The sequence below is a fragment of the Macaca mulatta genome, chromosome X, assembly GCF_049350105.2.
Source record: "Macaca mulatta isolate MMU2019108-1 chromosome X, T2T-MMU8v2.0, whole genome shotgun sequence".
Classification (NCBI taxonomy): Eukaryota; Metazoa; Chordata; class Mammalia; order Primates; family Cercopithecidae; genus Macaca; species Macaca mulatta.
The window spans coordinates 143,322,086-143,349,424 of record NC_133426.1 but is presented as its reverse complement, the minus strand read 5'-3'; the positions used below and the strand labels follow the sequence as shown (position 1 = coordinate 143,349,424).

General features: G+C 39.5%; 1 protein-coding gene and 1 pseudogene across 20 annotated transcripts in view; one reads left to right on the top strand and one right to left on the bottom strand.

The window, feature by feature from the left end:
- LOC106995337 (uncharacterized) overlaps positions 1 to 27,339 on the bottom strand; it is a 122,040-nt gene that overhangs the window by 38,236 nt on the left and 56,465 nt on the right. For 7 of the 19 annotated variants that reach the window (XR_013413073.1, XR_013413075.1, XR_013413082.1 and 4 more), the window contains 4 exons: positions 21,297 to 21,376; positions 16,677 to 16,734; positions 14,314 to 14,429; positions 8,800 to 8,892 (listed from right to left, as the gene is read on the bottom strand). The exons of 1 other annotated variant lie outside the window; for it this stretch is intronic. Coding sequence is in view for 7 of the 18 variants with exons in the window: in XM_077989409.1 (XP_077845535.1) it covers positions 8,800 to 8,892; positions 14,314 to 14,429; positions 16,677 to 16,734; positions 21,297 to 21,376 (347 nt within the window). In the remaining 11 variants the exon portion in view is untranslated. Of the gene's footprint in view, positions 1 to 2,503; positions 2,765 to 8,799; positions 8,893 to 14,313; positions 14,430 to 16,676; positions 16,735 to 16,942; positions 17,063 to 21,296; positions 21,377 to 27,339 lie in introns of those variants that run through there. 11 more of the 19 variants (XR_001442116.3, XR_013413076.1, XR_013413078.1 and 8 more) reach the window with 8 other exon arrangements.
- LOC694800 (serine/arginine repetitive matrix protein 1-like) lies at positions 540 to 2,492 on the top strand (annotated as a pseudogene). Its single transcript, XR_013413065.1, has 2 exons — positions 540 to 1,126; positions 1,185 to 2,492. The product of XR_013413065.1 is annotated as a serine/arginine repetitive matrix protein 1-like (transcript).

Sequence of the window (27,339 nt, the reverse complement as noted above, 5' to 3'; positions counted from 1 at the left end):
GGTGGATCACAAGGTCAGGAGATCGAGATTATCCGGGCTAACACGGTGAAACCCCGTCTCTACTAAAAATACAAAAAAAAAAAAAAAAAAAAAAAATTAGCCGGGCGTGGTGGCAGGTGCCTGTAGTCCCAGCTACTCGGGAGGCTGAGGCAGGAGAATGGCGTGAACCCAAGAGGTGGAGCTTGCAGTTAGCGGAGATGGCGCCACTGCACTCCAGCCTGGGCGAGATTGCGAGACTCAGTCTCAAAAAAAAATAAAAAAAGAAAGAAAGAAAGAAACTGAGAAGACAGTCCATGGGATGGATAAAAACATTTGCAAGTCACATAACTGATAAGGATTTAGAATCTAGAATATATTTTAAAAACTCTTAAAACTCAACAATAAAAAGAAAAATAATCCAATGTTAAAATGGGCATTTTAATAGACATACTTCCAAAGAAGATATGCAAATGGTCAATAAGCTCATGAAAAGATGCTCAATATCATTAGTCATCAGGGAAATGCAAATTAAAACTATAAAATAGGTGGTGCACCCTGGCATAGGGAGCGATCTCTGAGCGAGAAGGCAAGATGCATGTGGGATTCTTCCCCAATCAAGTGGAGAACAGAATAATCAGTTCTGCAACAGACAGAAGAAACTACTGAAGCAGCTGAAATTTGCAGAATGCCTAGAAAAAAAGGGGGACACGAGCAAAGTAAATTTGGAAGTTATAAAGCCTTGGATAACAAAAAGAGTAATGGAAATCCTTGGGATGAAGATGATGTTGTGATTGAGTTTATATTCAACCAGTTGTAAGTGAAGAACCCAGACTCCAAAATGATGCAAATCAACCTGACTGGATTTTCGAATGGAAAAAATGCTCGAGAATTTGTGGGAGAACTGTGGCTCCTGCTGCTAAGTGCACAAGGAAACATCGTGGGAATTCCTTCTGCTTTCCTAGAACTGAAGAAAGAAGAAATAAAACAAAGACAGACTGAACAAGAAAAATTCGCATCTATGAAAAAGCAAGACAAAGACAAAGATAAAAGGCATAGGGAAGAAAAAGAAAGCAGCAGAGAAAAAACAGAGAGGTCTCGTAGCCCAAGAAGATGCAAATCTCCTTCCCCTAGAAGACGATCTTCCCCTGTTAGAAGAGACAAAGCGCAGTCATCCTTGATCTCCCCGTCACAGAACCAAGAGCCAGAGTCCTTCTGCTCCAGAAAAGAAGGAAAAACCTCCAGAGCTCCTAGAACCTTCAGTGAAGGTAAAAGAACCTTCAGTAGAACAGGCCCCTTCTACTAGTGACATTCTGAAAGTTCCCAAACCTGAACCTGTACCAGAGCCTAAAGAACCTTCTCCGGAAAAAAAAAAAAAAAAAAAAAAAAAAAAAAAAATTCCAAAAAAGAAACGCAGAAGGAAAAGACCTGACCACGATCTCGGACACGCTCCAAATCAAGATCCCAGATGCGGTCCCACTCTCCTTCTCACACTCCACCTAGATGGCGCCATAGATCCTGATCAAGATTGTATTCACCTAGAAGGCGGCCAAGCCCAAGAAGGCAGCCATCTCCTTGAAGAAGAGCTCCACCAAGAAGAATGCCTCCTCCACCAAGGCATAGAAGGAGTAGATCTCCAGTAAGATGAAGAAGACGTTCGTCAGCATCCTTGTCTGGGAGTAGCTCATCATCCTCTTCATCTCATTCCCGGTCACCACCAAAGAAGCCTCCCAAGAGGACAGCCAGCCCCCCTTGAAAAATTTGTAGGTTATCTCCTTCAGCAAGTCCTCCAAGGCGAAGGCACAGGCCATCTCCTCCTGGAACTCCACCACCCAAAACTCGGCATTCCCCAACACCCCAGCAGTCAAACTGTACAAGAAAAAGTCGTGTTTCCGTATCTCCAGGGAGAACTTCAGGTAGTGACAAAACATAAAGGTACTGAGAAAAGGGAATCCCCTTCACCAGCGCCGAAGCCTAGAAAGGTAGGGTTATCTGAATCAGAAGAAGATAAAGGTGGTAAAATGGCTGCAGTAGATTCTGTGCAGCAGAGACGCCCATACAGACGACAAAACCAGCAGTCTTCATCTGACTCTGGCTCCTCCTCCTCCAAAGAAGATGAAAGACCCAAGAGATCCCATGTGAAGAATGGTGAGGTTGGCAGGCGGCGGAGACATTCCCCTTCCCGGAGTGCCTCTCCATCACCACGAAAGCGCCAAAAAGAGACTTCCCCTCGTGGTAGATGGAGAAGAACTCCATCCCCACCACCCACCAGAAGGCGATGGTCTCCTTCTCCCGCCTCTCTTCCTCGATGGCGCAGTTCTCCAACACCACCACCACGAAAAAGAACTCCTCCCCCACATCGGTGCTCAGCCTTCTCTTAGAAGATACTCTCCTCCAACAGAGAGGAGATACTCTCCTTCTCCAACTCCAAAGAGAAGAATGGCTTCTCCTCCTCCCCTTCCTGAACAAAGAGCATCACCATCTTCACCACCAAAGCACTGGGTCTCCCATTCTCCACCTCCCAAACAAAGAAGCTCCTCAGTCACCAAGAGATGTTCACCTTCATTATCATCCAAGCACAGGAAGGGGTCTTCCCCAAGCCGCTCTACCCACCAGGCCCGATCACCACAATCAAACAAATGGCATTCGCCCTCACCACAGCCTCGAGCTCCTCAGACCTCCTCAAGTCTTCCACCCATTCGAAGAGGAGGGTCGTCATCACCCCAAAGAAGGCAGTCCCTGTCTCCAAATACTAGGCCCTTTAGGAGACTCTCCAGGACTCTGGAACCTAAAAAGATAAAAAAGCCTGCTTCACCAAGCCCACAGTCTATAAGGAGGGTCACATCCTCCTGATCTGTCTCCGGGTCTCCTGAGCCAGCAGCTTAAAAGCCCCCAGCACCTCCATCCCCCGTCTGGTCTCAGGCACCATCTACAAACTGGACACCAGCTGTACCGGTCAAAAAGGCCAAAAGCCCAACACCAAGAGCATCACCACCAAGAAATTCCAGTCAAGAAGGAGGTGGGAAGAAAAAGAAGGACAAGAAACACAAAAAGGATAAGAAGCACAAGAAGCACAAAAAACACAAGAAGGAAAAGGCTGTGGCTGCAACTGCTGCAGCTGCTGTGACCCCTGCAGTCATTGCAGCTGCCACAACCACATTAGCACAGGAAGAACCAGTGGCAGCGCCAGAGCCGAAGAAGGAGACTGAAAGTGAAGCTGAAGATAACCTTGATGACTTAGAAAAGCACCTGCGTTGGCCAGGCACGGTGGCTCACGCCTGTAATCCCAGCACTTTGGGAGGCCGAGGGGGGCGGATCACAAGGTCAGGAGAGCGACACCATCCTGGCTAACACGGTGAAACCCCGTTTCTACTAAAAATACAAATAAAATTAGCCAAGCGTGGCAGGGGGCACCTGTAGTCCCAGCTACTCGGGAGGCTGAGGCAGGAGAATGGCGTGAACCCGGGAGGCGGATGTTGCAGTAAGCCGAGATCGCGCCACTGGCCTCCAGCCTGGGGGACAGAGTGAGACTCCATCTCGGAAAAATCAAAAGAAAAAAGAAAAGCACCTGTGTGAAAAGGCCCTGAGATCAATGAGGAAGGCCCAAGTGTCCCCACAGTCTCAGGCGGAAATGTTTGTTATGATGTAAATTTTATTTGGTTTGTATGCAGTTCAATTTCAAAATTGCTAAAATGTGTTTGAGTTTTAGACTATAACATTTGTTGTAATAATTGCTAGGTTGAAGTTTACCATGTAAAACAAGGGGCATGGATTTACATTGCAAAAGTTGTCCATACTGTATTAGTGACATTCTTTCACTGACAGCTGACATAATTCATTTAGAGTGAAATATTTTAAGCCAAAAAAAAAAATCTCCTTTTTAAAAAGGGGGGTTTAAATACTATTAGCATTTTCATGGTTCCTTTAAATGCCCTGGCTATTCCCAGAGCGTTTTTTTGTTTGTTTGTTTGTTTGGTTGGTTGGTTGGTTTGTGGTTTTCTTTTTGTTTTTCTTTTTCTTTACATTTTTTTCATTTGAGTCTTAGCACCCATTTAACTTATGCTTCTGACGTTGTATGTTCTGTAAGCTTGCCCAGAAATAAGACCACTATTTTGAACTACCACAAAAGTATAAATGAATATCTTAATGCCATAATCTTTCCTGTTGCCTGTGGAGTTTCTGCTGAAATGAATCAGGATTCAAGCTCTAAGATGAGACAGAAAATGAAAGCATGCTGTTTGCCAGGACACTGTGGATTTATATTGATGTGTAACAAGTTGATCTGGAACACTGGACCCTCATTCTGTTCTTCTGGTTTTGTGTTTTTGTTTTGTTTTTTCTTTTGTAAAGGCAATGAGCCAGTCCCAGGAAGGATCTTTTAGTTACATACAATTTTGTTTAATGAAATGTCATGGCTCTGTTCATATTTTTCTCTTGTTCTTCCAATCAGTATATAAAATTTTCTGAGCTCTTGTATTTGGAAGGCTGGAAGGGCCCAGACTTTGGAACAGTGTCTTAGTTTCACTGTTTTTGTTTTGATTTTTTTTCCAGTTTTTTTTTTTTTTAATTAAAGCTATGTAAAGCTTGTGGATTAAACAGAATAAATTTCTAAATTAAAAAAAAAAAGTAAAATAACACTTCATACCCACTAGGCGGCTATAATAAAAAAAAGAAAGAAAGAAAAGAAAGGATAGTAACAAGTGTTGGTGAGGGTACGAAGAAACTGGAACCCTGATACATTACTGATAGGGATGTAAATGGTGCAGCCAGGTTTGAAAACAGTCTGACAGTTTCTCAAAATAATAAACATAAAGTTACCATATGACCCAGTGATTTCACTTATAGGTATACATGCAGTAGAATTGAAAGCAGATGTTCACTCAAAACATTGTACAAATATGTTTATAGGCTAGGCATGGTGGCTCACTCCTGTAATCCCAGCACTTTGGGAGGACAAGGTGGGCAGATCACGAGGTCAGGAGTTCAAGACCAGCCTGGCCAACATAGTGAAACCCTGTCCCTACTAAAAATACAAAAATTAGCCAGACATGGTGGCATGTGCCTATAGTCCCAGCTATTCAGGAAACTGAGGCAGGAGAATCACTTGAACCCAGGAAGCAGAGGTTGTGGTGAGCCGAGATTGCACCACTGCACTCCAGCCTAGGCAACAGAGCAAGACTCCGTCTCAAAAAAAAAAAAAATGTTTATAGCAGTGTAATTCAAAATATCCAAAAGGTAAAAATAGTCCAGATGTCCATCAAACGAAAGGCGGTACATCCATACAAAGGAGTATTATTCAATCAGAAAAAGGAATGAAGTACTGATACATGATACAATATGAATGGACTTTGAAAACATTATCCTAAGTGAAAGAAGTCAGACACAAAATGTCACATGCTTCATGATTCATTTATATTAAGTGCCCAGAATAGGCAAGTCCATAGAGATAGAAAATAGATTAGTAAATTCACAGCCAAGGGGATGGGAGAACGGAGAGTGTCTGCTAATAAGAACAGGACTTCTTTTTTTATTTTTATTTCAAGTTCCAGGGTACATGTGCAGGTTTGTTACATGGTAAACATGTGCCATGGTGGTTTGATGCACCTATCAACCCATCACCTAGGTATTAAACCCAGCATGCATTAGCTATTTTTCCTAATGCTCTCTGTCCCCACAACCCACCTCCCAACAGGCCCCAGTGTGTGTTATTCCTTTCCCTGTGTCCATGTGTTCTCATGAAGAGGGTTTCTTTTGAGGGTCATGAAATGTTCTGGAATTAGGATAGTGGTGACAGTTTTATAACTTTGTGACTATACTAAAAACCACTGAATTGTAGGCTTTAAAAGGGTGAATTTTATGATATGTGAATTGTACATAAATGTTTTAGAAGAAAGAATAAAGGGTAATGGTAAAACTAAGAATGAATACAGTTTTTAGCCTATGTGACCAAAACAGTGGTGATAATATAAACAAAAATAAGAACTTCATGTGGGACAATTTGTTGGATAAATAGAAATAAATAAATTCCATTCTAAAGACATAGTACTTGAAACTGACCGTGAAAATGGATGCCATCACTCAAGGAGAGAGCATGCAAAAATCAAGAAAAAGAGGAAGAGGAGAGAGGAAGAATGGGGAGTAAGAGAAGGAGAAAGAAAGGGAGAGAGAGGAAAGAGAAAAACCAAGAGGCGAGGATATAACTAGGAAGAAAGTCCACATTTGATAGTCAGAAGGATGACAGAAGGGAGTCAAGAGAAGGGAAAAAGAGGTGGAAGAACTAGAAGAGTACAATGACAAGAATAGTGAAAGGGAAGAACTTTTCATAAAGATGAGTGTAGCTAACCAGGCACGGTGGCTCACACCTGTAATCCCAGCACTTTGGGAGGCCGAGGCAGGCAGATCACCTGAGGTCAGGATTCAAGATCAGCCTGACAAACATGGTGAAACCTCGTCTCTACTAAAAATACAAAATTAGCTGGGCGTGGTGATGCATGGCTGTAATCCCAGCTACTCAGGAGACTGAGGCAGGAGAATCTCTTGAACCTGAGAGGCAGAGGTTGCAGTGAACCGAGATCCCACCATTGCACTTCAGCCTGGGCAACAAGAGCAAAACTCCATGTCAAAAGAAAAAAAAAAAAATGAGTGTAGCTAATAGTCTGTCAAATGTTACAGACTGATCAAGGAGACTAGGAACGAATGCAATGAATTTGACAAGAAGAAAGGTCATCTGTCAACTTTCAGGAATGCTTTTCAAAAGAGAGATCCAAACTGCCAGTATTAAGAAGAATGGGTCATAAATATAAAGAGAGATGATTGGGAAAGGAAGAGAAATGGGACAGGAACATGAAAGGATGTAGAAGGACAATAGCAAATAAACTGAAGTGCACAAAACCCGACACAAAAAGACATTTGTACAAGCATAATTTATAATTAACATAAAATACAAACAACCTAAATTATCTAACGATATGTAAAAAATAAATGATTGCACAAATATAGAAGCATTGTCTGGTATCATGATTAAGAGAACAGACTCTCAAGCCAGACTGCTTAAATTTGAATTCATATTTATTTATTTATTTATTTAAGACAAGGTCTCGCTCTTTCGCCCAGGCTGGAGTGCAGTGGCACAGTCTCAGCTCACTGCAACCTCCCCCTTCTGTGCTCAAGTGACTGTCTTGCCTCAGCCTCTCAAGTAGCTGGGACTGTAGGCGCATGCCACCACACTTGGCTAATTTTTTTGTATTTTTTGTAAAGACAGGGTTTTGCCAGGTTTCCCAGGCTGGTTTCAAACTTCTGGGCTCAATCCCTGATCCACCCACCTCGGTCTACCAAACTGCTGGGATTACAGGTGTCAGCCACCACGCCTGGCCGAATTTGAATTCTGACTCTACCACTTACTAGCTGAGTGACCATGGGCACTACTCTGTGCCTTATTTCCTCATCTGCAAAATGGGATAATAACAATAATATCTACCTCATAGTGTTGATGGGAAGATTAAATGAGTTAGTATTTGCAAAGAATTTAGAACAATATCTGACATATAGTTAAGTACTATATAAGGGTGAATTATTATCAATACAATAGAATACCTGTGGTTGTTAAAAATGATATCAGAGAATTTCCAATGATTAACCAAAATATTGAGACTTAACATTTAACAACACATTGTTAAGTGAATAAAGCTGGAAAAATTATATATATTATGTGATCATAATTTACATGCACAGAAAAAGACTAGAAACATAACAGGCCAACACGAGTTCACTCAAAAAGATGGGACTGTAGGGGATTATTATTTTAATCCTTATGCTTTTCTGTATCTCTAAATGTTCTATCACAATAATTTATTATAGGTGGAAAAAAATAAACATGAAAATAGAGAATTCTAGGCTAAAATGGCTGACTGAATATATATATATATATATATATATATCTTTAATCTTTCTTCTGAAACCACAGGAAAATTATAAAAAAAGTATTTTTAAAAAAAATCTTCACAGACAGGGAGAACAGGAGAGCAGATAGCAGAAAAAAATAAAAGGAACCCAGAAACTATTGCAGATAGTGGAGAAAGCTGAGAGGCAACCCAATTTACACTACAGAATCCACAAAAAGCTCAGAAACCAGCAGCAACAGGTAATCTGTGAGTAAAGTGTGGTGGGGTGACTAATGGAAGAGAATTTTGTGAAAGCTTTTTGAGAAGCAGATACATCTATCATCTCCCTCACTCTAACTATAGCATATATCTAGAGGTTTATTCTCCAGGTTGGAGAACATCAGACATGATTAAGGGCTTGGGTACTATATGCGGCTACATGGCACATGTCAAGACACCTGGCTCCTTTCCCCTAGACACCTCCCAGAATGCTGGCAGCCAGACATTAACCCTTCAGCCAGGAGATTAGAATTTCCAGGTTTTCTTTGAGAAAAGTTACTATCCCAAGGCTTAAACCCTAAAGATATTGACAGAAGAGGGTCCACTAAAAACAGTGCACCTAGATCAGCAAACAGTGAAGTTCCAAGTCTATAAGCTTCCCTACACACTCATAACATTCATTTAGTATTTTATTCTCACACTTTTAATCATACGCATACATACAACCAGCCATTGCCAGACCTTTGAGGAAATCCTGTAGCATGAAAGATAGAAATGAAAACAAAAAGGGAAAGTCAGCCTGAAGAAAATGATTCATTGAGAAAAAATACTTATCATTAGTAACCCAAGAGAGGTATAATATGATACTGCACTCATGGAACACTGACAAGATGCTTTTTCAAAGGAACATTAAGAAAACAAGGCCAGGCGCAGTGGCTCATACCTGTAATCCCAGCACTTTGGGAGGCCAAGGTGGGCAGATCACTGGAGGCCAAGAGTTCGAGATCAGCCTGGGCAACATAGTGAGACCCCGTCTCTATTAAAAATACAAAAAAGTTAGCCAGACATGGTGGTAAGCCTGTAATCCCAGCTACTCCTGAGGCTGAGGCACAAGAATATTTTGAACCTGGGAGGTGGAGGTTTCAGTGAGCAGAAATCGCACCACTGCACTCCAGCCTGGGTGATGGGGCCAGACTCTGGAAAAAAAAAGAAAAGAAAGAAAGAAAGAAAGAAAGAGAGAGAGAGAGGAAGGAAGGAAGGAAGGAAGGAAGGAAGGAAGGAAGGAAGGAAGGAAGGAAGGTTGGTTGGTTAAAAAAAAAGAGCTCTAGGGAGCTAAAGTCTAACAGCAATAATGACAAAAATCAATATAAAAATTCAAAATCTAGAAAGTAGAACAAAAATACAGAGATAAAAATTACAAGAGAAAAAAATGAGAAATTTAGAGACAGTCCAGGAGTCCTCAACAAATACAGATGCTCCTTGATTTACAACTGTGTTACATCCCAGTAAACCCACTGTCAGTCGAAAATATTGTAAGTTGAAAATGCATCTAATACACCTAACCTACCAAATATCATAGCTTAGACTAGCATGGGCATTTTGTAGACATGATGGAATGCAAAAACACAAAACACAACATCCAAAAATGCTAGCAACACAGTACACTGTAGAGTGTCTGTTGCTTGCCCTCATGTTGTGTGGCTGACTGGAAGCTACAGCTCGCTGCTATTGCCCAGCATTACAAGAGAGTATCATACAGCTTATTGCTAGCCCAGGAAAAGATCAAAATTCAAAACTCAAAGTACGATTTCTACTGTAAGCATATTGCTTTCACATCATCATAATATCAAAAAACCATAAGTCAAACCATCATAAGTCAGGGACTATGTGTATTAGCAAACCAAATCCAGCCATATATAAAAAGAATAAAAGCCATGATAAGGCTACTCAGAGCATTTTACTTGTATTTATATTATATTACATACCTTCAAGTACCACTTCTTGTAATATTAACTTTAGAGTTTTCTTGAAAATTTAATGATAACAAGTATTGAAATTAATCCTGGGAATGCACAACTGGTCAAAAATAGAAATCAAATCAATGTAATTCACCATATTAATAAACTAAAAAAAAAGAAAACCATATGATCATCTCAATAAATGCAGAAAAAGCATCTGACAAAATCCAAAATCTATTACTGATAAAAAAGTTCTCAGCAAAGGAAGAATAGAAAGAAAAATCCTCAACCTGACAGACTTCATATATGAAAAACCCTCAGCTAACATACTTAGTTGTAAAAGACTAGATGCTTTCCCTCTGAGATCAGGAACGAGGCAAAGATATCCATTCTTACCACTTTTCAACATCATATTAGAGGTCTAGCCAGTGCTATACAGCAACATCAACACAAGCATCCAGATTGGAAAGGATGAAATACAATAGTCTCCATTCACAGCTGACATAATTACATACACAGAAAATCACAAAGACTCTATAACAAAGCTCCTATAACAAATCAGTGAGTTTAGCAAGGTGAGAAGATACAAGGGCAATATGTTGAAATCAATTATATTTCTATACGCCTGCAACGAATAACTGGAACTCGGTTTGTAAAATATCACTTATAGCACCAAAAAAAAGAAAAGAATGAAAAGGAAGAAAAAAATATGTAGGTATAAATCTAACAAAATATGTGCTGGAGCTACAAAACGCTGATGAAAGGCACTAAAGAGGACCTAAATAAATGGAGAGAAATACTGTACTCATTGACTGGAAGGTTTCATATTATGAAGCTATCAATAGTCCACAAATTGATCTATAGATTCAATGCAATCATAATCAAAATCCCAGCAGGACTTTTTGTACATATCAGCAAGCTGATGCTAGAATTTATATGGAAAGGAAAATAAACAAGAATAGCCAAAACAATCTTAAAGAAAGAACAACAAAGTTAGAGGACTCACATCACCTAATTTCAAATTTTGTTACAAAAATTTAGTAATCAGTCTGTGCGCAGTGGCTCATGCCTGTAATCCCAGCACTTTGGGAGGCCAAGGCAGGCGGATCACTTGAGGTCAGGAGTTTGAGACCAGCCTGGACAACATGGTGAAACCTCGTCTCTACTAAAAATACAAAAATTAGCCAGGTGTAGTAGTGGGTGCCTGTAATCCCAGCTACTCGGGAGGCTGAGGCAGGAGAATCGCTTGAATCCGGGAGGTGGAGGTTGCAGTAAGCTGAGATCACGGCACTGCACTCCAGCCTGGCTGACAGAGTGAGACTCTGTCTCAAAAAAAAAAAAAAAAAAAAAAAATACAGCAATCAAGACCGTATATTTGTGAGCTGATAGACACATAGATCAATGCAAAAGAACAGAGTCCAGAAACTGGCCAAACATATATGGGCAATTGATTTTGACAATGGTGCCAAGGTAATTTAATGGAAAAAGAGCAGTCTTTTCTACCATTAGTACTGAAACCACAGGGCACCCATAAACAAAATAGAAAAAAAAAAAAACTTTGAGCCACAACTCACATATACCCAAAAATTAAGTCAAAATGGATCACAGGCCTAGAGATAAAACATAAAACTATGCATCTTTTACCAGAAAACGTAGAAGAAAATTTTGTGATCTTGGATTAGGCAGAGTTCTTAAACACAATACAAAAAGCATATCCATAAATGAAAAAAAAATGGTAAATAGGACTCATCCAAATTAAATCCTTTCATTCTGCAAAAGACCCTGTTAAGATATTAAGAAGATAAGCACTGAGAAAATATTTGCAAATCACATATCTCACAAAGGACTTGTGTCCAGAATATATAAAGAACTCTCAAAACTCAACAATAAGAAAACAAACTACCCAATTAAAAACCAAGCAAAAGATCTGAACAGACAAATAAAAACATGCAAAGATGTTAAACATCATTAGTCATTATAGAAATACAAATTCAAACCACAATGAAATACCAGTACACACCTATTCAAATGAGTAAAAGATAAAGAAAACTGACAATACCAAGTGCTGACAATGATGTGAACAAACTAGCATTCTCATACATTGCTGGTAGAAATGTAAAATGGTAACAACCACTTTGAAAAATAATTGGACAGTTTCTTTCCTTCCTTCCTTCCTTCCTTCCTTCCTTCCTTCCTTCCTTCCTTCCTTCCCTTTTTCTTTCTTTCTTTCTTTTCTTTTTTTTAGATGGAGTTTCACTCTTGTCACCCAGGCTGGAGTTCCGTGACACAATCTCAGTTCACTGCAACCTCCACCTCTTGGATTCAAGCGATTCTCCTGCCACGGCCTCCCACGTAGCTGGGATTACAGGCATGAGCCACCACACCCAGCTAGTTTTTGTATTTTTAGTAGAGATGGGGTTTCACCATGTTGGCCAGGCTGGTCTCGAACTCCTGACCTCAGGTGATTCACCTGCCTCGGCCTCCCAAAGTGCTAGGATTACAGGCGTGAGCCACCACATTTGGCCTAGGCAGCTTCTTATAAAGTTAAACATACTTTTCATATGACCTAGCAATTCCATTCCTAAGTATTTACCCAAGAGAAATGAAAACTTATGTTCACATAACAACCTATTTTATGAATGTTTTACAGCAGTTACGGCAACATTTATTCATAACCACCAAAAACTGGAAATAACCTAAATGTTCTTCATCTGCTGAATATATAAACTATGGCACATCCCATACAATGGAATACTACTCAATAATAAAAAGTAAGAAGTGAAATAAACCAGATCCAAAGGGCTCTATTTGACTCACTCTATGGCTTATTTATATGACATACTGAAAAAGGCAAAACTCCAGGGGTCGAGAACAGATCCATGGCTACCAGGGTTTCAGGTCAGGGAAGGGGTTGACTACAAAGGGATAGCATGAGGGAAGTATTAGACTGATAGAATCTTTCTGCATTCACATTGTGGTAGTGCTTCCACAACTCTATGCATTTGTCAAAACTCAAAGCATTGTACACCAAAAAGAATGAATTTTTGAAACAAATATATATTTAAATAGCATGCCTGCATGTGGTTCTTTGCATTATGTGATAACTGCAACATTATCTCAGGAATAAAATATATAATTATTTTTAAATTTACAAAAAAATTCTAAAAAGCGTTAGTGGTGGGCCCAAGGGGTAGAAAGGGAAGAGCAGAATATATTTATAAGCAGAAAAAAGGGGCCTCAGTGGAGAGATAAAGTAGATATGCAAGAAAGGAGCAGTAATGAATTGAACAAAGCTGTGAAAGAAAGAAATGGAAGGGAACAGAATCAAGCACAGAAGCGGCCCAGTTCTAAGTATCTTTCAAATCATAAATTAAGCATCATTACCTCTACAAAGCCTTCCCAGGAGCCCCAAAGTGGAAATTACCTTTTCCTCCTCTGAAACTCCACATCATTTTAAACATACTGTCTGATAACTCTTCCTAATTACTATGAGATAGAATTATTAATACTTTACATGTCTTATCTCCTGTTCCTGCCCCAACAACCCACTAGATTATAAATTATTTGAAAGCAAAGTTTCAGGAGCAATTTATACTTCTTTCCTCCACAGTGCCTTGCATTGTGCTTTCAATAAGTAAAAACAAAACTGCAAAACCCACAATAAGGATGTTGAGTAAATAATGCAGAGAGTAGTAGATGGTTTACTGATTGATTCTTACATGTGATATTCCTTGTATTACAATCCAGTATAATGACTTTTGCACAATGACACTTTTGTTATCAAACGTATTCAGTTATGGATTCATCTGAGTCTTGAATTTGAAGCAATAAATGTTCAAAAAAATGTCAAGGACATCAGTTACTTACAAAAATATATTAAAAAGTTCACCTTGGCCAGGTGCAGTGGCTCACGCCTGTAATCCCAGCACTTTGGGAGGCTGAGGCGAGTGGATCACCTGAGGTCAGGAGTTCAAGACCAGCCTGGCCAACATGGTAAAACCCCGCCTCTACTAAAAATACAAAAATTAGCCTGGCGCGGTGGCACATGCCTGTAATCTCAGCTACTCGGGCAGGAGGTTGAGGCAGAAGAATCACTTGAACCTGGGAGGCAAAGGTTGCAGTGAGTCGAGATTGCGCCATTGCACTCCAGCCTGAGCGACACAGCAAGACTCCGTCTCAAAAAAAAAAAAAAAAAAAAAAAAAATCACCTCAGGAAAGACCACCCATTCTAATTCCCTTGAAAAGTTATAGAAAAAGCAGATGGCTCTACAAGATTGGGGGTGGGGGGTGCATTAGGCTCATTTTAAGTAAGTCAAAAGTATAATTAAAAAAAAAAATTCTGGCCAGGCATGGTGGTCTCATGCCTGTAATCCCAATATTTTGGAAGGCCAAGGCAGGAGGAGCGCTTGAGGCCAGGAGTTTAAGACCAGCCTGGGCAACACTGCAAGACATTTTCTCTACAAAAACTTAAAAAATTAGCCAGGCATGGTGGTGCATACCTGTAGTCTCAGCTACTTGGAAGGTTGAGATGGGAGGATCGCTTGAGCCCAGCAGGTCGAGGCTGCAGTGAGCCATGGTTGGGCCACTGCCCTTCAGCCTGGGTGACAGTGAGACTCTGTCTCAAAGAAAAAAAAAAAATTCTGAGGTACATGTATTTAATGTGCAAGTTTGTAATGTTCAATTATATCAATGACCTGTTTTTTCTTTCTGTACATAAGCTTACTCATCTTTCAATGACCTTATTTATTTCCATGGAGTTTAGGGATAATAAGCCATATGTAGATAAAATATTATCAGTCTACTGAATATATCACTGAATTGCATCATCGATGGCATTATACTCAGTTACAGAGCATTATGAATTCATCTACTCTCATTTTGTCACTGATATACCCATTTTGGACATGATATACTCAATCAGTATATCACACACATGTAACTGAATTTACTCTGTAAAACTTTTAGTGTAGGATCTGTTTTCCTATGATGATACACTTCCAGTGTTAAGAACGTGGAAATTTTGTTACAAATAGTAAGTTAAGTACCACATAACAATTAAGATATAATTCATTAGTACTTCCTTAAAAACAAAACAAAAAGACTGTCCTTCAGAACATGCCAAGGAGAGAATTTTTTTCTTTCTATGAATGAATGAAACATGATATGGGAATGAGTTGTGCATATCCCACCCCCCAAATTCATATGTTGAAGCCCTAACCTCCAATGTGATGATATTTGGAGACAGGGCTTTTCAGACCTAAGTAGGTCCCTATGATGGGATAGTACCCTTATAAGTAGAGACAGTGGCCGGGCGCGGTGGCTCACGCCTGTAATCCCAGCACTTTGGGAGGCCAAGGTGGGCGGATCATGAGGTCAGGAGATCGAGACCATCTTGGCTAACACGGTGAAACCCCGTCTCTACTAAAAATACAAAAAATTAGCCGGGCATGGTGGCAGGTGCCTGTAGACCCAGCTACTCAGGAGGCTGAGGGAGGAGAATGGTGTGAACCCAGGAGGCGGAGCTTGCAGTGAGCCGAGATTACACCACCGCACTCCAGCCTGGGCAACAGAGCGAGACTCCGTCTCAAAAAAAAAAATAAAAGTAGAGACAGCACTCTCTCTCTCTCTCTCTCTCTGTGTGTGTGTGTGTGTGTGTGTGTGTGTGTGTATCAGTCTCTCTCTCTGTCTATCAATCTCTCTCTCTCTCTCTCCCCTGCCCTGCCATGTGAGGACACAGGGATAAAGGCAACCATCTGCAAGCCAAGAAGAGAGCTCTGACCAGAAGCCAACTACGCTAGCACCTGTTTTTAAGCCACTCCGTCTATGGTGTTTTGTTACGGCAGTCCAAGCTGACTACGACAGAAACATATCAAGGAATTTGGAGACAAAACCCTAAGCAATTCAGCACTTTATCAGTGAAGTACTGCAGGAAGAGAAATAGATAGGATGCAGGAGAGGGGACACTGAGGTATATACAGCCTGGCCCTTTTACTGACTTCATGTGAGACCCAGAACAACTTGGTCTTTACTTTGTAGTTTGGCTACAGATTCTGCATCTATATAATTACAGGACTGGATAAGCTACTCTGACAGCCACTGCACAGCATCACTCCCACCCTCACTTTGACTATGACTGTACCTTGAAACTGCAGTCACTAACGATGCTGCAGTGACTAGGTGAGACAGGAAGAAATAATCACTGAAGGCAGCAACAAGGAGAATAACAAAATGTCGTGCATAAATTGCAACTCTAGCATGACAGAATGCAAAATGTATAACTGAGATAAACATTTATGAACTCTGCTTCAAAAACAAAGATCAAAATTGAATACTGGCCGGGAGTGGTGTCTCATGCCTGTAATCCCAGCACTTTGGGAGGCCAAAGCAAGTGAATCACCTGAGGTCAAGAGTTCAAGATCAGCCTGGCCAACATGGCGAAACCGCATCTCTACTAAAAATACAAAAGTTAGTTGGGCATGATGGTGCCCACCTGTAGTCCCAGCTACTAGGGAGGCTGAGGTGGGAGGATCACTTGAGACTGGGAGGCAGAGGTTGCAGTGAACCGAGATTGTGCCACTGCACTCCAGCCTGGGTGACAGAGTGACACCCTGTCTCAAAAAAAAAATTGAATACTGCACCACCATCACCATCTCTTTGTACTAAAGCTTAAGATGTCCAAAAAAAAAAAAAAGAAAGAAAGAATGCAGATACAACAGAAAGTGAATGCTGCGACTACACAAAGCACAGTGGTCATTCATGTCCCTCCTACTCTTTGTTATAGTATACAATGATTTTTTTTTTCCAAGATGAAGTATAAGGAAGCATATAATTGCATAGGGAAAAGAGAATGTGAGATACTAACCCCGGACATAATAGTGCTGTCAGCAAGGCATTTGTCTTCCACTTAACACCTTTAAATGCTGAGGAAGTAAAAAACAGAACAGTTACTTTAGCAACTTGATTTAGTCCACTTTACAAATACTTTAGAGTAATTAAGGCACAATTACATTTTCATAGGTCGGCTAAAATTCCCCCACGCATTTTTTTTTTTTTTTTTTACTTTACAGCCTTTTAATTTCTACATTTAACACAGCAACTTCCTGGAATAATAACAGTTGAAATGCTTACTCTTATACATTATAGCAGACACATATCTAGCAGGGGTTCCCAGAAGGACCCATAACACAGTGGCACAGGCCATTAAAGCTCCTCCATTGGCAGGAGAAGGAAAACCAAGGCAGGACAGACCTAAAGGCACAAAAATGAAATAGAAAACCAGCAACAATAATAGTCTCAAAAGTACATAGGACTTTATAAGAAATTAAGCATAACCTTATTAAGACATTATATGAAACAGCACACAGGGAAATTATCTAATGGGAGTACTACAAGCAAGGGATGCTACAAGCAAATGTTATTTGCTTGGCTAAATACTTGACACTTTCTCTTAATGAAAAGGTCTGATTTTCCATTCAAGGTAAGTGGAAGTAAGTTTTCATAAGTTGAATTAGCCTTAATTTCACTGCCTAAATCAAAATTACACAAAATATCTCCCCCTTTCCCACTTCAGTAGTCACTCCAAAAACAGCAAGTCTTTTTTTCCCAAAGAAATTTCCTTCTGTTTCCTTTTATTCAAGGTGAGGAATGAAAAAAATCAAAGTGAGACTTGGTCTCAGGAAAATATAACCCTAAAAGCTGATTTTTGAAATTATCATTGACATCTGAAACACCTAATGAGCCATTTTTTACAGCAGCTTTGTTTACGAAAATCACTACTCTGGCTATCAAAAACTGACAAGCTCCATTTTTAGTTTATAAATGAAGGCCCTAGGGTTCATCAGCCATTGTGAGCCCACTACAGATGCCATTCCATTTATACACTTAAAGACCAGCACTTAGGTTTGCTGTAGCATTTCAAAATGCTAGCTTTTGAATCATGAACTCCCTTAGCCCACTTAAAATATGATTCTACTCACATACTGATTTTAAGAATGCATTTATTTTGCAAAGCAAGAAATATACGTATTGGAGTTTACAATAAACTATTCAAAACTAAAGAAGCTATGGAAGGTGCTTGATATAGGAAGATACTTAGACTCATATTCTTAATTTGAGAAGACAGAAATGTGAATACTATAAAATGCAGATTTCCATAAACTTTGGGGTATAATTTTCCAAGTCCCTTTGTACAAAGGAATCAAAGTTTAACATATGCCGGCAGCTTACTATGCATGTTTGACATATCTGAGTGTACTCATTTAAAGTAATAAAGGTCATAAACAAAACTTGTGTTCCTTGACCCAGGAAGGCTGACAGCAACATTGTGTTCTTTGGGGGCCTGAAAACAACTGCATGAATCATCTTCCAGCCAAGCCCCTACTGAGCACCCTCCTACACATAAGAAAGTCTCTAATAAGCATACAAGTTACTATGACAGAAAGTAACAAGTTAGTTGAAACGGAATTTTCCTTTAAAGGCAGACTAACCAGAAATCAGTGGCTCATTATGAATTTAGCAGGTCTCTGGAAGGTACATGATCCTGCCACACAAATGAATCACTGCCTTACTCGAAGTTTTGCATCCGAGGGAGTGTGTTAATTACATAAAACACACAACTGATTTGCTTTTCATGAAGAAAGCAAAATGATTTAACCTACATAAGGAACTTGACCAATGTAATAGCAATTAAAAATTGACCGATACACAAGTGGTCACAAGAGTCAAAACAGTATAAACAGTATAACCTAAAGTATAGTATTTTGCAATGTTTGATATTGTTATCTCATACTTCCAATCAATGAAAATCTTTAATAATGATATTTTGAGAGTTCAGAAACACATAAAAAAGGATATAACCAAAAAGTTGATAATAAACAACTCTCTAATAAATCTCCCTGTTCTTTTAAAAAAATTTACTCAACTCTGTACTTTCTGATTTGGTATAACATACAAAATCACTAGGCATAAAAAATGTGCTGTATTCAAGGTGCAATACTCTAAGTAGAAATATAACATTGATGAAAACCGGGCAGAATAGGCACTTAAGTATTTGTTGAATCAAATATATGCATTTTTACTTATGGGAGAATTCATCTTATTATATCTGATAATATCTTTATGGAAAATCCTTAATATGATGTTAGCCACCGTTCCAGATAAGAAAAGAATAACAACAAAGGAATTTACCATAGTAGAAAATTTAAGAAAGAAAAAAAGAGAAGTTAAATCTCAAAATTTCCTAATTGAGCACTGAGAAAAAATGCATGTACATATAAAAGAAAGACATTCAAATTATCATTATGTCAATCAGTTTTCTAACGTTAAATTTCGATCAGTGACTGAATGCATCAATATATTAAGTGAACTTAAAGCAACACTATTCTTTTTTTTTTTTTTTTTTTTTTTTTTTTTTAATTTATTTATTATTATTATACTTTAAGTTGTAGGGTACATGTGCATAACGTGCAGGTTTGTTACATATGTATACTTGTGCCATGAAAGCAACACTATTCTTAAGGTTATTTTTAGAAAACTTTAAGAGTACCTTCTCAAAGAGAAATAAGAAGAAGTAAATAAGATCTGTAACACAAACTTAGTTTGGGAGCATGGAACTGACAACCTAAGTTCAGGAGACACAGGTTGAACTAATGGCTGACTGGCTTCTTAGCCAATGGATCAAGGCCATAGTCTTTAACTCTATTACTCTATGAGCGTCAGGGCAAAGATCCCAAGGACCACTTATCTATATCTACCAGCTCTTCCTGTTTCTAAAACTCAAACTTAAAAACTATCCCCAAAGCAAAGTCAATGCCTTCTGCCATTCCATCTCCCCAGCCAAACCCATACACACCCAAAAACGTTCCACCAGAATCTATGCAAAGTCCAGCACTGTTTTAGTGAGATGCCAATAAGAAGACTGACGTCTAAATGTCTGTTAAATGTTGTAAGTAAATTAAGTCATGACAGAAACTAAAATATAGTACATTTGTTGTTACATTACTACTACTAGAAATTAGCCCTCATAATCCATCTAGAGGGCCTTCACTTTCACAACCCCTTTGGAGAAACCATTTAAATAAATTGTATCTGAGGAGATTTCTGGGTGGTGACAAAATGGGATTGGAACTGTTGCCCAAACGGAAGCCTCTCTGGAAAAGCTACCATAGGAAGAAGCAAGAGGATAAAGAGGAGGAGGAGGAGGAGAAGGAGGAATAATAGGAATAAGGAAAGGAGAGGAAGGGTATTTTCATTTTAAAGTCAGTGGGAGTATAAGGAGAATCATCATTCCAGAAGACCATGCTCATAGTATCACAACTTTCCTTACTTTCACTTTTTTAATTTTTAATTTTTATTTTATTTTTAGAGACAGGGTCTCTCCATGTCGCGCAGGCTAGTCTTGAACTACTGACCTTAAGTGATTCTCCCACCTCGGCCTCCCAACGCCCTGGGATTACAGGTGCGAGCCACCACACTGGGCGCTTACTTTCATTTTTACTTTTGTAATCTCCTTTGACCCATAATTGCTTTATTACAGGATATAAAGACAACAAGGAATAAAATACTATACAGACAAATTAATTTCTTTTTGATCAGCTTCTCTTTCAGTCTCTTAAGTTACTAACTTCACATCCTACTCCCACTCTCAGCACTTTATCACAGCCCAAATCATTAATTATGTTATCAGTTGGTCCATCCCTCAGTGAGTCCATCCCATGTGAAACGACTCTTTCCATAGTCATGGACTTCTAACTCTGTAGTTTCATCCTGTTGAAGATTCCTGAGGAATCAAGTCCTTTCACTCTGGGTCCACTAGAATGTACCTTCAGGCAAGCAGAAGCCTCCTCTGCCTTATTCACTGTTGAGCTCAGAGCCTACCACAGCATCACAATAGGGACTAAAAAGAGTAAATGGTCCTTCACTAGCAGACATCATTTCCATACCATCCTCTCCTCTATATGATCTGCCTTGATTACACAGCCACTTGAAGTTGTGGGTTTGTCATAAGAAATCCTTTCACCCTTTTCTCACCCCTTCCCAGATTTTTATGACATCCCTACCTTCCTCTACTCCAGCTGGTTACTATTTTTCCTAACTCTCTACTGTGCCTGAACTTTTTGAACCCACAAACAAAAGCTTCCATTCCGTTTTATTTTTCATCTCTTGCACAGTGTCAACTTCCACAGTCATATCTCACTGACTCCCCACCCCAATATTCATTCCATGCAGACATAGTATCTCCATGACATTTCAGGTTGCTCTTTCCCTTCAGCATAAACATTAACATATTTAAAACACATTTATCTTTTTTTTCACTGTGTATGTGGGGAGTGGAAGGGAGAAGAGGAGAGAGGAAACTACAGTCACAGAGAAGGAAAAAGATGTAACCCAAGATCATCTGTGATAACAAAATACATTAATTTAAATATATGTATTTACATCTCTACCTCAAAATTACTTACTTTTTGCTACATTAAGTACTTACCTAAACCACTGAATATTAGTATGAGACACAGACTCCAAAATCTAATCCCACCTAGAAGCCCACTTGACAGTTTTGTTTTCCTAAAATGGGAATATAAAATCATATAACCAAACATTAGTTGAGTTTTTGCTGGTTATAATCCTAAAACCAATGGAAAAACGATTCTGCGTGTACTTTCTCCATTTCTTTACTTCTAACTTCATGGAATGATGTGATCTACTTTGACATTTTTTAATTTTCTTTTTTGTTTTTTATTTTTGTTTTGTTTTGTTTTGTTTTTTGAGATGGAGTGCAGTGACACCATCTCAACTCACTGCAGCCTCCGCCTCCTGGGTTCAAGTGATTCTCCTGCTTCAGCCTTCTGAGTAGCTGGGATTACAGATGTGAGCCACACCCAGCTAATTTTTGTATTTTTAGTAGAAATGAGGTCTAGCCATGTTGGGCAGGTTGGTCTCGAACTCCTGACCTCAGGTGATCCACCTGCCTCAGCCTCCCTAAGTGCTGGAATTACAGGTGTGAGCCACCGTGCCTGGCCTTCTTATTTTCATGTCCTAATATTCATTTCCTAATATTCCTAATATTCCTAATATTCTTTTAAATTCTACCTAATTTAAAAGAGACTAGGAGGAAATAATTTTAGCTTGCTACTCTTCACCAATAATAGCATCTCTTTGCTACTACTTTTCTGTAACCCTAAATCCACCCCATACTTCATTTCATTTTGTCCCTTTTGTCCTGATCATATTTCCATCTACAAAGGTACACAAAGGTATATATAATGAGAGTCACTGTAGCTTTGTTTGTAAATTTAAAAACCTAGAAACAACCAAATATGCCCACCACAATGAGAATAAACTATGGTAATCCGTGCAAATAATATGCAACCATTAAAAAGAACGATGTACATCTATAAGTGACAATATGTCTATGAAATAGCATTAAGTGAAAAAAGAAAGGTGAAAAGTATGTGTGGCAAGATTCCACTTTTTCCCAAGGATATGATATACATATCTCGTAGGTACAAATATTTTTCTGGAAGGATAAATAAGAAAAAATAATGCTTATACTGTTAGATGGAGAGAGTAGGAATTGGAGGGTAAAGGAAGGGAGAAATTTACTTATATCTTTTCTATTTGGTTTGAAGTCTTCACCATATACAAATATACAAATGTTATTGATATTATTACTTAAATTCAACTAAAAGACAACTTGCTTCACTGCAACCCACCAACTCCACCCTCTGCAAATAGGTTTGTTATTAGGGTATTTTGTTTGATTATAAAACCTTGTTCAACTACTTAACCCATCATTTGTTTTTTGTTGTTGTTGTTGTTTGGTTTGTTGTTGTTGTTGTTGTTGTTGTTGTTTTGAGATAGAGTCTTGCTCTGTCACCCAGGCTGGAGTGCAGTGGCACAATCACGGCTTGCTGCAGCCTCAACTTCGCAGCTCAAGTGATCCTCCCACCTCAGCCTCTCAAGTACCTGGGACCACAGGTATGTGCCACAATGTCCAGCTAATTTTTTAGTTTTTTTGTGGAGATGAGATCTCGCAATGTTGCCATGGCTGGTCTTAAATTCCTGGGCGCAAGCAATTTGTCTACCTCAGGCTCCCAAAGTGCTGGGATTACAGGCACAAGTTACCACGCCCTGCCCATTTATTATATTTTACATTTTTTGTATGTTAAGTATTTTGGTGGTGAGTGCCTATTGTCCTAGCCAGCCATGAAGCTGAGTTGGGAGGATCACCTGAGCCAGGGAGTTTGTGGCTGCAGTGAGCTGTGACTGTGCCACTGCACTCCAGCCTGGGCAGAGTGAGACCCTGTTTTAAGAAAAAAAAAGATTTTCTTTTATGTTGTAGTTTTCAGTACTGAAAAAAACATAAGAAAACACAATTATGAATGAAGTTGTTTCTGCTGATGTGTGATCAAATTCAACTTGTCAAGAGCTTTAAGATATTGCCAATATATTATTATCTTTTTTTAAATTATACTTTATGTTCTAGGGTACTGTTCTCTCTCATAGGTGGGAATTGAACAATTAGATCACTTGGACACAGGAAGGGAATATTATTATCTTAAATGATAATCCCCGGCCACGCACGGTGGCTCACGCCTGTAATCCCAGCACTTTGGGAGGCCAAGGCAGGTGGATCACCTGAGGTCAGGAGTTCAAGACCAGCCTGACCAACATGGAGAAACCCTGTCTCTACTAAAAGTACAAAATTAGCCAGGCATGGTGGCGCATGCCTGCAATCCCAGCTACTCAGGAGACTGAGGCAGGAGAATAGCTTGAACACAGGAGGCAGAGGTTGCGGTGAGCCAAGATCGCGCCATTGCACTCCAGCCTGGGCAACAAGAGCGAAACTCCGTCTCAGAAAAAAAAAAAAAAATTATAACCCCCAATAAATACTTAAGCCATTATTGCAGTGTTATTACCCCTCAAGTCCATGGCATGATCTTAGCAAAAGAAAAACACAGGCACAGATTGACCAAGCTATGCTTGAAATATCTTTGGATTTTTTTTTTTAAATGAAGTTTGGGGCACATGAAGAAAGTCACTATATGTTGTTTTTTTAAAAAACTAAAAACCCAAATGAAAGATTTTAATTAAAATGAGTTTTATAGGAAGGAAAAATAATCCAAAAAAAAAGATTAAAGAAACAAAAATTTGGAAAAAAATTATTACGAATTTTTTTTATCTTTTTATTTTTCTTTTTTGTGACAGGGTCTTGGCTCTGTCACCCAGGCTGGAGTGCAGTGGCTCAACTTCCCGGGCTCAAGTGATCCTCCCACCTCAGCCTCCCAAGTAGCTGGGACTACAGCCATGCACCACCACTACTCTTAGATAATTTTCATGTTGCCAGCGCTGGTCTTGAACTCCCGGCTCAAGCCATCCTCCCACTTCAGCTTCCCAAAGTGCTGGGATTACAGGCGGGAGCCACCGCACCCAGCCTAAACAAAAATAAATAAATAAACAAATAAAAACATGAAAAAAGCTTTTTTAAATTGGGCTTTAATCCTACAATAGATTTGAGGTAAATCCTGATGAGCACATGACCATCGTTAACACTACCAGTGACGGGACAGGTTAGCATCATGTGCCTCCTCATGTATTCCTACCAAGAATGCAGGCATCTGGTCATGAGGAAACATCCTTAAGACTCAAGATGATAGTCATCATACAGAATGTAATGTCTGTACCCTTTAAAAATTTCAAGGGTATGAAAGACTAACGAACTTAGTCTAGATTGCAGGAGACCAAAACCATAATCCTGGATAGGACTGTGAACCAGAAAGGGAAAGAGTAACACTGTTGACCAGCTGGCAAAATCCGCATGGATGGATGTGGATTGGACAGTATTGATTCCTGATTTGGAGGGTTGTATGCTGGTAGGAGAGAGACCTCGTTTTGAGGAAGTACCCTCTGGAGTGTTTAGGGGTGATTAGACAACCTCTAGCTCTCAAAAGATTCAGAGAAAGACTAATGATAATACACACCCACACAGAAGAATGAACAATGAAGCAAATGAGGTACAATGTTAACAGTTGGGATATCTGGCTAAAGGGACTACTGGAATTCTTTGTACTGTTCTGGCAATTCTTCTGTAAGTCTGAAACTGTTTCAAAATCAATTATTTTTTAAAAACCTATAAGAAAATAATAATTTATAGAACTGATAAATCAAAAGGTAAATACTTCACGAATGAACTTAGCCATCTATTAAAATATTGTTGCAGTTTTCTAGGAACTCCTTCTTTAAAAAAGTATTTTTGCAACAGTAAAATGTGAGTTATTTTGTGACAATTTGAATTACATGCACCTCTTTACCAGCCTATCCATTGGTTTAACTGAGTTAATTCATATCAAGTCATTAAAAAAAAAGAGCAGTACTTTCAAATATGCAGTATGAAGTTTGAATTTTAAGTACAAAGAGAGACAGGGCAATCTGCAATTGCTATATAGTCATTTTTTTGCACCAAACATTGCCATCTACTGGAAATAACAGACCGCAACACATATTACTCTTCCCTAGGAAAGTAAAAAATTATTTAAAAATCATAAGGCATATTTGAGAACGAAATGACAAATACGAAAAGATAACTAAGTGGTAGAAACTATTTTTAACCCATTTAAAATGTATGAATTATGCTGCACCTTTACATTCTAGAGTTTCAAAATCTTTTATAAGACAGCAATTCTCATAAAATCATATGAGGTAAACAGGTCTCTAACGTTGGTAATAATGGAGGCACAAGAAGCAAATGTAGAAACATACAAGACTTCTTGATCCATGACACAGTACCCTATGATAGGTCTCATTCAATAAAAATTCATGAAGGGGCCGGACGCGGTAGCTCACGCCTGCAGTCCCAGCACTTTTGGAGGCTGAGGTGGGTGGATCGCTCGAGTTCAGGGGTTTGAGACCAGCATGGGAAACATGGCGAAACCCCGTTTCTACAAAAAATACAAAAATTAGCGGGGCATGGTGGCGCGCGCCTGTGCTCCCAGCTACTTGGGGGGCTGAGGTGGGAGGATGGCGTGAACCTGGGAGGTCGAAGTTACAGTGAGCCGAGATCGCGACACTGCACTCCAGCCTGGGCGACAGAGTGAGACCCTGTCTAAAAAATAAAATAAAATTTTAAATTTAAAAAAAAAAAAAATGCATGCAAGGACTCAAAACAGAAGCCGGCTGGCAATTCTATCTTCTAGTCCAGTTGTTCTCAACAAGAGGAGCAGCACCCTCTAGGGGGCAGAATGAGAATGTGCGGCGACGCTGCTGGTATTGAGTAACGGAGATGTCCTGCAAGGCACAGGGAGACCCACACAATGGAGAACTGAGAACTGTACAGTGTCTTACAACTCTTTCAAATGCCCCACTCAACTTTCATGTGGATGCAAAACTGCGTATGATTACCTGAGCCTAGATTCTAACTCAGCCACACCTTTATTTTATTTTATTTTATTTTATTTTATTTTATTTTATTTTAATACAAGGCCTCTCTGTTGCCCAGGCTGGAGTGCAGTGGTGCAATCACTGCTCACTGCAGCCTCGACCCTCCAAGCTCAAACGATCCTCAAACCTCAGCCTCCTGAGTAGCTGGGACCACAGGTGTGCCACCACGCCCGGCTAATTTTTTCTTTCCTTCCTTCCTTCCTTCCTTCCTTCCTTCCTTCCTTCCTTTCTTTCTTTCTTTCTCTTTCTTCTTTTTTTACAGACAAGGTGTCACTCTGTTACCCAGGCTGGTCTTGAACTCCTGGGCTCAAGTAATCCTCTCACCTTAGCCTCCCAAAGTCCTGGGATTATAGGCATGAGTCACTGCACCCAGCCCTAACTCCCTTTTACAGATAAAGTATTTTTACATGGTTTCAATATTCGCTGATATTTTTTCCCAAGAACACAACTACCATGTCAATTGAAGGAAAATGGTACTATGTCTGGCTTGGAATTTTGCCAAAATTAATCATTTCAGAAAATCAGGCATCATTTAGAGTTATGTGGTATTTAAGCCACCAGTGCATACTATTTTTTTTTTTTTTTTTTTTTTTGGAGATGAAGTCTGCTCTGTCGCCCAGGCTGGAGTGCAGTGGCACGATCTCAGCTCACTGCAAACTCCACCTCCCGAGTTCACACCATTCTCCTGCCTCAGCCTCCCAAGTAGCTGGGAATACAGGCACCCGCCACCCTGCCTGGCTAATTTTTTCTTTCAGTAGAGACGGGGTTTCACCCTGTTAGCCAGGGTGGTCTCGATCTCCTGACCTTGTGATCCGCCCACCTTGGCCTCCCAAAGTGCTGGGATTACAGGCGTGAGCCACCGCGCCCGGCCGTGCATACTATTTTTATATGCATGTGTTGCCACATTTACAATAATTATACCCATGGGTGCAAGCATCTGACAACGACTGAAATATATACCTATTACATATTTTATTAAAAGTTACCTCCCTTTTGTTTCTCCTTTATATTGTAGTTAAGATGTTATATTGATGTTTATTGAAACAAGACAATTATAGACAAGTTTCATTATCTCTTACCTATTAGCATCA